Source organism: Sinocyclocheilus rhinocerous, unplaced genomic scaffold (genome assembly GCF_001515625.1).
Source record: "Sinocyclocheilus rhinocerous isolate Xijiao unplaced genomic scaffold, SAMN03320098_v1.1 scaffold2542, whole genome shotgun sequence".
Classification (NCBI taxonomy): domain Eukaryota; kingdom Metazoa; phylum Chordata; class Actinopteri; order Cypriniformes; family Cyprinidae; genus Sinocyclocheilus; species Sinocyclocheilus rhinocerous.
The window spans coordinates 172398-183533 of NW_015633236.1; the positions used below are offsets into that span (position 1 = coordinate 172398).

General features: G+C 38.2%; 1 protein-coding gene across 1 annotated transcript in view; it reads right to left on the reverse strand.

The window, feature by feature from the left end:
- Nucleotides 1–699: 699 nt before the first annotated feature.
- hif1ab (hypoxia inducible factor 1 subunit alpha b) overlaps nt 700–11136 on the reverse strand; it is a 20614-nt gene continuing 10177 nt past the window's right edge. Inside the window, exons 3-15 of the mRNA XM_016557439.1 lie at nt 10208–10353; nt 10037–10121; nt 9832–9941; nt 9313–9515; nt 7971–8077; nt 5798–5945; nt 5411–5667; nt 3576–3802; nt 3323–3445; nt 2914–3239; nt 2608–2698; nt 1325–1442; nt 700–1121 (exon numbers count right to left, since the gene is read on the reverse strand). Of these exons, the coding sequence (XP_016412925.1) occupies nt 967–1121; nt 1325–1442; nt 2608–2698; nt 2914–3239; nt 3323–3445; nt 3576–3802; nt 5411–5667; nt 5798–5945; nt 7971–8077; nt 9313–9515; nt 9832–9941; nt 10037–10121; nt 10208–10353 (2096 nt within the window). The 3' untranslated portion in view covers nt 700–966. The remainder of the gene's footprint in view (nt 1122–1324; nt 1443–2607; nt 2699–2913; nt 3240–3322; nt 3446–3575; nt 3803–5410; nt 5668–5797; nt 5946–7970; nt 8078–9312; nt 9516–9831; nt 9942–10036; nt 10122–10207; nt 10354–11136) is intronic.

Below are 11136 nucleotides of genomic sequence, written 5' to 3' on the forward strand. Positions count from 1 at the left end.
GCATGATTTTGAATTCCCTTCCCTGAAATCTCCATCATTACTTTCAATGGCTCTTTTACAATTCATCTGTGCTGTTCAAGAGAAAACTTAAAGTGATGTAAGCAAATAAGCAACACTCACAAACATCCAACAGCGTTTAACCATTGAGCCTATGAGTGCACACAAAGAACTCTCATGTAACCGCGCTACACAACAAAACTCAAGTGAGAAGAGAAAAAATAAATTGTTCAATCTTTCATTAAAAGTACATATTCGTAAAAATGGTTTTTCTATATTGCATGGACTGCTGGTAATCTGTCTTAAGAAAATAGATTATTGTGCGACTGTAGCTACAATACACACGCTTTGGGGAGGGGCATAAAACACAATGGAGGGTTTTTAGGTAAAAGTAGGGAATCCAGAGGGAGTGTGGGAGATTGTACGCATTAGCATCTGTGCGTCAATGTGCATTTCACATTAGGGCCTTTCGCACCGCTTTAGTTCCAGAACTAAATGTACAGTACTAAAGTACTGGGACGATTTTGCGCGAACTATTTCCCAGTACCATTTAAAGGGTTGCATTCGCACCGACAGTGTGTACTAAGAAGTGACGTAAGCCGGTCGACAGCGTCGTCATTTGTGCGCGGCGTTCAACAACAGAAACAAAAAAGAACAACATTAACAACAGGAGGATGGAGGACGCTGTGATCGGAGCATTCTCTTAACTCTTGTCTGGTTGATGCCACTGTTAAGTTGCATTACGCTCGTCTGTCTCCAGGCCCTCTACGCACTGGGATGGATGGACTCCCTCTGGGCTCACTGGCGAGATCAATGGAAGGTGCAGGTTATCTAGTACATTTTTACAGAGAATATTAGGGCTTGGAATAAAAGGAGACAAGTGGAGGCAGATTTCAAGGATCGGGCAGGCGGGGGTCAAGGGGTGAGAGAGAGGGATGCAGTGTTCGGAACTGCTAAACACAGCAAAGCTCAGTTGACTTGGTCCAGAGCATGCAGGAGCTCCTCTCCCTGCAGCAGATGTTGGCGGTCCTGCACGGGAGCGTTGACTTCACAGTCATAACGTGTTAGCGTAGGCAGCCCACCGCTGCTCTCTAAAGAACTGCACAACAGACGACTGGCCACATCTGCAGAATCAGAGGGAAAAAGACAAACTGATTTACAGACAGCTGTATATAACTCTAAAAATGCCAAGTGGTGTTGCCATCAGGTAAAAAGTACTAAAATAATTAAATAATTGAGTTTTCTTTGGGCTTCCTACATTTCTAACAATGGTTTGCATTTAAAAATCGATAAAATACATGCTACAGTGGTGATGATGGTCACTCACCAGAGGGCAGTATGAGAATGGTTTTGTTTCCTCCAAGCACACTCGATCCTTTAAGCTCTAAAACCTTTGCCCTCTTTCCAGGCTCTATAGCACTGTCCACACTCTGAAGCAAAGCACTCTGCAGGAAATTGGAGAGTGGCCATTAGTCTTACAGTTACATGGAATACAAATCTTCAAGAATCAGTTCACATGATGCTTCTCAAGGTTTTTTTTTTTTTTTTCAATTATTTATCAGCCATGTTTTCAAAACAAATTTATGCAAAAAAAATAAATTAATACTAAGTAATAATTTTTTTTATAATTTATATAATAATTAAAAAAATGACATTAATCGGAACAAAATTATTTTTAATATTATAATCATTTTTATTTCATTGTTGATTTATTTTATTGATATATATATATATATATACACACAGTATATATATTCTATATAGTATTTTTAAATATTATTTATATATATATTTTTTAAATACTAACATCAATTTGGTCATAGTTTATGCACTTTTACTTAAAGGTGGGGTATGTATTTTTTCAAAAACACTTTAGAAAACTGAGTCGGGCCGAGTACAAAAACAAACTTGTAGCCAATCAGCAGTAAGGGGTGTGTCTACTCATGATTTGGAGGAGAGAGCACTCAGTGCACAGGACGGACATTAGCCGAGCGACAGAAAGATAGAGATGGCGGATAAAAAACAAAAGAGGAAAATGTCTGCGGAACAAAACAAGGCTTACGATAAGGCAAAAAGTAGGACCCGTGTAAATATCGGATCAGCTTTCCAGCGCTGGAGAGAACTCAAGGAGCGGAAGGCCTGCAATCAGACGCCGAAGTTGCTTTGTTGAAGTTGCTTTGCATCTCGATAGGTGAGTAACACCGTGTCTACACCGCCGCAACAACTACTGTCTGTCTACACTGGAGACGATAAAGCGACCGTTGAAAATCTTTTGAAATTTGTGTCAAAACGTCATAAATAGAACGCAGCAGTAGTTTTCTGTCGGGGATTTGTCGTGCCGCGCCGCATCCAGTGTAGACAGCATCAATGATTATAATGAGTTCTATAGTACTTTGTCGCGCCGCTCGCGTCCAGTGTAGACACGTTGTAGCATTGGTTTTGCTTGGTTTCACAGAACTAATCGGTGCCTGGGTTGCGTACGTATGTGTGTGGCGAGACCCTTTTGGGGTAGGGGCGTGTTTGTTTTGATGATTTGAAATATCAACATTGGCTACCAGAAATCACTTACCCCACCTTTAATCTTTACATAAAATCTATTTTCATACTGACCAGTCCAACAGCCTCAGAAAGTGATGTCACTTCCTCCAGCTTCCTCTTACGTTGGGCGTTCTGGATAGCTAACATCTTTGGAGACAGCTTTCTGGGAAATTGGAGCAACGAACACAAAATCAGATAATCTACTAGTAGTGACATCTAAAGGAAGTCCAAATCCCTGCTCTATGGTCATGATAGAACTGTTTTTGGCTCGATTCTAATCTACTTGCAGTTTAATACTGATCAGCTATCCGATACCTCTGATAAAGAATTGATCTGACTGAGATTGCCAGCAGGAAGTCATGCCAGTGAGAGCTTTACCTGTTGTTGAGCTGATTGCTGCTCTGTGGGGTGGGGGACCGAGCAGGGGAAATGTCCCGACTTCCACTGAAGGGTGAGACAGGGGCATTGCACACCTCCTGCAGCAGGTGCAGGGGCGAAGGGGCCCGAGATGACGGTTTCACTGTGCTGCTGGAGGAAGAGGCTGGAGACGCAGGGGATGGTAAGGGCTGGAACAGGGAGCTCATGGCTGACACAGAGTGAGGGCCAGAGGGGAGCGGATCCAGCGGAGAGGGGATGCGCAGCTGGAAGTCGTCATCCATTGGGATGAATGGAGCCAGCATCTCTAGGTCGAGATCCTCCATGGCCTAGAAGTCGCAGATATTTGTCTTGTGAAGTTTATGCAATGCAATAATGACCACAGAGAGAGTTATTTCAGATAAAAGGTTACCTGGGAGCTAAAAGGGGTCTTTGTCTCGGTATCAATAGCAAACAGTTTCTCAACCAGGTCCAGTTTGAATTCAGAACTGTTGTCTGAGTCTACTTGGAAACAGTAATCCATGGGGCTGTTGGGCTAAGAAAAAAAACACACTTGAACTAAGTCTTTGAGACACACAGGATCTCATTAATCATTAAAAAGGAGCAATCCTTTTAAATGACTAAGAATAGCAGCTAAAAAAAGCAAGTGTTTATAGAGTCTTTACCCCCGAGGAGCCCAGTCCAGATGTGGAAGGTGTGTTTGTGGAGTCTGGACCACGATCAGAGGCAGAGCTGAAAGGGAAGTCCTCCGCTCCGGTCTCTAGTTTGTTCAGATCTGGGCCGGAGTCGCTGGGCGTCAGAGGAGACAGACTGATGGGCAGCTTCTCGCTGCTGGAGGGCAGCATGACATCATTGTAGAGGGGCACCTCCTTCAGCAGCTGCATGTCAGAATCTGGAGGAAATTCAATTCTGTTCAATTATTATTAGTAGCACATCAAGGAATTGTGTGTATATTTTAGTGCTGTCAAACGATTAATCGCATCCAAAATAAAAGTTTTTGTATTGTGTATATTTATTATGTATATATATAAATACACACACACATACAGCATATATTTTGAAAATATTTACATGTATATATTTATATTCAAATAATTTATATCATATATAAATATATTTAATATATATACATAAAATATTTTTCTTAAATATATTCATGTATGTGTGTATGTATATATATACATAATAAATATACACACATAATAAACAGTACACACACACATATTATGTAAACAAAAACGTTTATTTTGGATGCAATTAGTCGTTTAACAGCACTAATATGTATTATGCATATATAAATACACACACATAGAGCATATATTTTGAAAATATTTACATGTATATATTTATATTCATATAAATTATATTATATTTCATGGCACACTCGTTTTATGCGTATTTGGCATCACCTATTGTTGTGGGTGTATTATTGACATGTCAAAGTCTAGACCCTGAATATAAGACGACCGCGTTTTTTCAGATGTATTTCCAAGAAAAAAACATCGTCTTATATTCGGGACAATACGGTACATAATAAATATGCACAGTTCACACATATTATGTGAACAAAAACTTTTATTTAGGATGCGATTAATCGTGATTAATCGTTTGACAGCACTAGTATATTTATCATTTTTATTTTTAAAACTAAAGATTATGAATCCATATTTCTCAGTCTCAGAGGATTAGTGAATACCTTGAATATGTTTTAAGTCTATATAAGATTACATAGACTTAAAATACTTCATAGATTAATAGTTGCCAAGGGGTTGCATTATTATATTAAGGTACATTCAAACGTTTTGGGGCCAGTAAGAATTTCTTTTTTGAGGGATTTAGCAAGAATGCATTATATAGATCAAATGTGACAAAAGTTACTAAAGATTCGATTTCAAATAAATGCTCATGTGACACCAAAAACTGTAGCAACAGCTGCTGAAAATTCAGCTTTGTTATCACAGAAATAAATTAAATTTTTAAATATATTAAAATAGAAAACAGCCATTCTAAATTGAAACAATATTTCACAACATTACTGATTTTACTGTATTTTTGAATAAATACATGCAGCCTTGGTGAGCATAAGAGACTTTTTTTGGATAAACATTACAAAAATCTTACCAACCCCAAACTTTTGAATGAAAGTGTATGAGCTGTCAGTCGCTAGTAGACGTTCTTCTTCAACTTCTGGTTGCCTTACATTACTGGTGGGCTGCACAATGAGCCACAGCTGTTACTGTTACAAATGTCATTTTATTTTGACAATTACACTTTTTCGCTAATAAAAATGAACACTGTGGAGGGGAAGCATTCATGTAAGTTGCAGGAATATCATCTATGATTAAACAAGATGAGAATAATGAGAATGAGAATAAATATATGATCTTTGCTCATGTCACCTCTGACTGTCAGCTCTCATTTCATTTGCTGCAAGCCACGGTCAAAGTGAGCAAATCTTAATCTGTTCCATTTAAGCATGTAACCATCCTTCAGGAAGCACCTGAGTTGTTGAAGTCCAGAGAGATGATGGTGTCTCCTGCAGCAGGTGCCAACACGGTGAGAGCCTCAGGCTCCTCTTTCAGCTTATCATACAGGTCAGGGCTCTCCATGGGACACTTAAGGCTTTCTGGCTTGAAGAGTTTGAGTATGTCCACCTCGGAGGCCTTATCTTCCATCTCCTGGTTCTCTTTCTCCTCAGCCTTGGGCTCGGTCATGGTCTGCTGCAGGGACAGGACAACGTCCCCCTCCACAATGCCACTGGACGGGACAGAAAGGTAAGTTGAATTATGATCACAGACACAATTGTATACACACTAAAGCACTTTTCACAATATTTTGCTTCTATAAATCCGCTGGTCTACCGAAGATCCGTAAACTGGATCCGTACCTGAGAACGTAGTTGACGCACACAATGCACTGTGGCTGAGAATTCTTGGGGTTGTAGATAACGGTGGCCTGAGTCTCCACCCACACAAAACCACCTTTCTTAGCCAGCATACGGTACTGGCCAGTGGTGGCCTGGCCCTTTGCGAACACTGGGAAAAATAACACACTCCAATCAGAAGTATTCAACAAGACATTTTTTGCATATGCATCGATCTTGCAACATGGATTTTAGAATCGTGAATCGTTGATTTCAGACAGTAATCGATTTAGAACGCCAAGAATCGAATGAATCGCAATTTCTATAGCGATTGAGTACTTTAAAATATATACACATTAAATTACTACAAGCACGAATTAATGGAACCCTTAAACAGCGCCTCACATCTCTCCTTCACGACGTGCTCCACTATTTACCGCCTGTCACAGGATTGCGCTCACGCTCCGTTTGTAGCTCTCACGGACACATTTTCTGACCAGCCAAATTGAGCCAATGTGTGATCTCGTACTCGTGGCCAGTACTGCTAAAGTAAAGTAGTTTTACTTTCCTGTAGTTTTTCAATGGCTTTCGGTCATACCATTGGCATTACCTGAGCAGTTGAAGGATGCGCATTTTTGGACGGAGCCAAAACAATGTAAGTGTCTAAAAGCATACGCACAATTCCATTGAATGATAAATGACTTTAAATGTCGTTAAATCGAATGCATGAAGGAAACTGTTAAAATAACCACAGCATTAACAACAACCTTGAAATAAGAGGACGAGGTTTATCTGTCAATCAGATGCATAAAAGTTGCGTTCATCATTATAGCAAACAGACATCGGGCATGTTTTCTTTCAGAATCATCATTCGCCGGTAGAGAGGAAAAGTTAAATGCTGTAGCATTTTATTTTACGAAAATAAGATAAAGAAGCTCACATCATTCAAAGGTGTGACATAGAATGTTACCCTATACATTCACACTATGCTACACAATAGTTAATATGAAATGTTTCTAATGGCTGTATCTTTAGTGAGATTTTTTGCGTAGTATTTTATTCTGTATTGTATGTTACTGTTTGTTATATGTATTTGTAAATTTGGGCCACCTATCTTGGCCAGGACACTCCTGCAGAAGAGATTTTAATCTCAGTGAGATTTCTTTCCTGGTTAAATAAAAGTAAAAAAAAAAAAACGTTTAAATCCTTTTTTTTTTTTTTTATACATACCCTAGTAAAAAGTAAATATACTAAAATGTATTTGAAATAAATTTATTTCATGCTACGTATACTACAAATACATTTACATATTTAGGTGCTAAGTAAAAATACCCTGCAACTGTACTTGTAGTATACTAAACTGGTATACTTCAAGTCTGCTAAATTGGAACAACTAACTTTGTACTTAATGCACTTTAATTGTGAGGATGTAGTGTTAAGGCTGATTTATACTTCTGCGTCGGACCTACGCCGTAGGCTATGCGTCAGTTTTCATTTATACTTCTGCGTCGTTGTCCGCGTCAACGTGCAGCACACATGCAAACCGCTAGTCAGCAGTGTCCACGGGCATGTTGCTGGTGTAACCCGCAGTACCACGGCAAAAGCCGAAGAAGAAGTAAGTCCAACTAAATTGGCCTATATACTGAAGTAGCCTAAATTTGACTGTGCTAAAGTGGAACTATTGCAAGTATACTTCAGGTACACTATTACAATATCTTCCATTTAAAGGCCGATATTATTCAAAGATCATACAATCCTCATTAATCGTGACATTAAAACAAATTTTTACTTTTTAAAAATTACTTTTTTACTAGGGTAAACTTCTACATATTCCATATATCATGCCATAGCATCATTAAACTAACATCTAACATTGGACAAAAGTGTTTTTTTTTTTTGTTAGTTTGTTTTTGTGCTCACTCTCTGACTCCATAAAGGTTGCAGTGTAATATGCCCTCGACTATAAGCATATAAAGAATTAGGGGAATCATTTTAATAATCCTGTGATTGCACTTAAAAAATGCACAATCGAATCGCATCGAATTTAACTGTGAATTGTCTCGAATCGAATCGTTCTGAATTTGCAAAAATCATTCTCGAATCGAACCGAAACCCTATGAATCGTGAATCAAATCGATGTACTGTTTATCCAAAGATGCACAGCCCTATAAGGTATGCATTCTGTCCAGGTACTCACAGTTGTGATGTGTCTTGGTAAGGTGATCTGAATCCAGGGCATGATAGTATTCGTACACAGACCTGTTCAGCAGATCATCTGGCTCATATCCCATCAGCTCTGTGATCCTTTGGAAAAAGAGTGAGAGGTTTGAGTTTGCAATTAAGTAGCTACATGCTGAAACAACTGCCACTTCAACATGATCTGGATATGAGAAGTCTAATACAGGGGTCTCAAAGGGGTCTGTGTTCTGTAACCCATTTTTTAGTTCTCATAACACCATATATTATATTTAACTTAGATCTGTATTTGGTCTTAATATGAACAATCCCGTGTCAATCCTGGCCACTGTTTGAGATTTTTTTATTATTATTATTTTAATTTTAGTTTAAGGTTTTAGTAATTCTGTTGTCTGCTTTTGCCATTTTTAATTAGTTTTTGTTTTTTTATAGAATTATTATTATTAATTATTACTATATAGCTTTGAATTGTGTTTATTTCAGGGTTTGTTTGTTTGTTTGTTTTAGAATATAGTTCAGCTCAGGGATAGTAACTAGGTATTGTAGTATGTACATACAACATACATTTACAACAGGGCAGTGAAAAAAAAAACTCCAACAACTTTATCTGCATCTCTAGCTATGCCAAAACTGAGGCGTTGTTACGCCTTCAGCAAAGGCTTAAAAATACTACTGGCTTCTGCCACTAGGTGGTGTTAATAACATTTGTAAAAGTACAGAACACAGGCTTTTGTGCTTTGGCCTACTAGACTCATTCTGCAGCATTGCTTTTATTCAGAGATGTCAACAACTGGTCAGCACGCACAGTATTCATTGCTAGGCACAGATACCATCAAAGCAAAAACAAATACATAAATCAAAACTAAATAGGGAAATAATGTAGGGCAGGCCAAACCATTTACACTTCAACAAAACAAAAGGAAGAAAGAAAAGGAGCTGTGTGCCAGTCTGTCTACATAATCCGGGGGGAATTGTTTTTTTCTGTTTGGTGTATGCATGCTATTTTTAACATTAAAGCAGGAATGGTCATTTGTAATTTTAATGTGCAAGGCTTCCGGTTTCATTCGCTGAGTTATTTTCATTTTTCAGTTATGTTTTAAAAAGTCTGTTACGCTGCTTTATACTGCAAACTTGTATTTTTGATGTTATTTTAATCTATTATGCTAATCATACACACACTGGTTTGTAGCACAAATAGTTTTATCTTTTATTGCACTTTGTTAATCTTTTATTTATTTACCTATAGCAGTTAATGAATCAGTAGTCTTGCACATTACAGGATATAGCTTTCTTGTACTTTGCAAAATAAGGTGGATATGAGGGCATTACATCTTTCTGCTAACCTTTCATCACAGTACGAAAACTTCATGTCCAGAGTGTGGCGGCTAAGGAAAGTCTTGCTGTCCAGAGGCACCTCGATGTTCGAGGGATGAGGAATGGGCTCACAGATGAGCACAAGGTAGGTCAGAGGAGGCTCTTTAAAGCCAGAGTCTCCCAAACCCTCGCCGCGCTCCTGCACACGCACATGACCAGCGCAGTGAAGAACCTTTAGCAGGAGAGAGAAGGGGGAAACGTCTGTTCAAAGTCTTTGTATAGCAGGTATGTCATAAAACTACTATAATGATGCTCTGTGCACAATGAGACTCAAGCCAGTTTATTTCCTTCTTCCTTGTTAAATTTCCTGTATACATGCAATGTCAACAAAATGAATGAACCATTTAAAAACAGAAAATCAGGGTAATACAAATGTTACCCTTCTAAAACAAAGAGCTAAAAATGTACCAGGAAACTGTAATGCTAGGGGGAAATTATATACAGGCTGTGGATACCAAAAAAAAAAGTGATAGTCTGAGAAATCTCACCTTCCACGTAGCAGACTTGATATTGACAGTGCGCCCTCTGCTAGTGAGTGTGCACTTCATGCGCAGGAAGAAGCTGCGCTCTGTGTTTTGTTCCTTGGTCTTTTTGGATCCTAAACATGAACAAAAAATTCAGTTAATGCATTCATTATTGATGGCTGGTGTATTTTTTGCAGAAATATGTTGCAGTGTAGCATGTGTGAATTACCTGTCCTGTGGACCAGCATCTCTCTCAGCTCCTCATGGTCACATGGGTGTGAAAATTCAAAGATGCTGTGACCAGTCAGATCAAACTGAAAGAAAAGATGGTAGAGATAGTCAACTACAACTTAAGCTTTACATCTAAACAGCAAAGAACAAAACACAAACATTTAGCTACCTGTGTGAGGCCCATGCTCTTGCCGACATTCTCAGAGAGATAAACCATGTCTCCATCTTCAGACAGGACCATGAGGAAACCCTCCAGGGCCTTCAGATAAAAACTGTTCAGCTGACTCTCCAGCTCATTCTCCTTCTCTGAATCATCTGCAAAGCCAAACAACATCCTTTAGCAATCTATTAAGCATATGGTCATAGCAGCACATTAAGCCTCCTTCACACTGTCAGAAAATATAATATATTGAGAGTTACAACTTGTCACTAGGCCAGTACATATTACTACCTAAAAAGTACATACTAGTATTATTATGCACCCTTGAAGGGAAGATAAGCTACATATTAGTACCTCAAGTAATATTAGTAAAGTTAATACTAATAAAAAATAATTTGATTTTACAGAACAACTGTAAAATTACAATACTAAAATTGATGGCTGTCTTAACTGCAGGGAAAGCAAGCTTTACTTTTGTTGACAACAGCCAGTTCATAAGTGCGTCTTATTTCAAGTTTTCGAAAATGTGTTCTCAAATGCATGTTATAAGCGTCCCAAAGCAGATGCAGAGATGAGTTCAAGTTAGGGCTGTCAAAATGGCTGAAAAACTAAATTCTAATTTTGTACTTAAATATTATCAAATTCGAATTATATTCAAATTTAAAATGCATAATTTCAGTTAGGGTGAAGAAAAGCTTTTGGCTTCTCTCCTGAGGCCACAAGAGGGCGCATCATTCAAAGCATAAGATAACATGCGAAAAAAAGGTGCATAATGTTTAAAATAATGTTTATAAACCAATTATAAATATGTTGCTTAAACAACTATAAACAAAACAGCATCATGTATGTATGCATAATTAATACAAAGGGCGGAAAACCAATCACACAGAGTACATTTTTCATTTAAAAACATGAGATGCAGTGGGATGGGGAAAAAC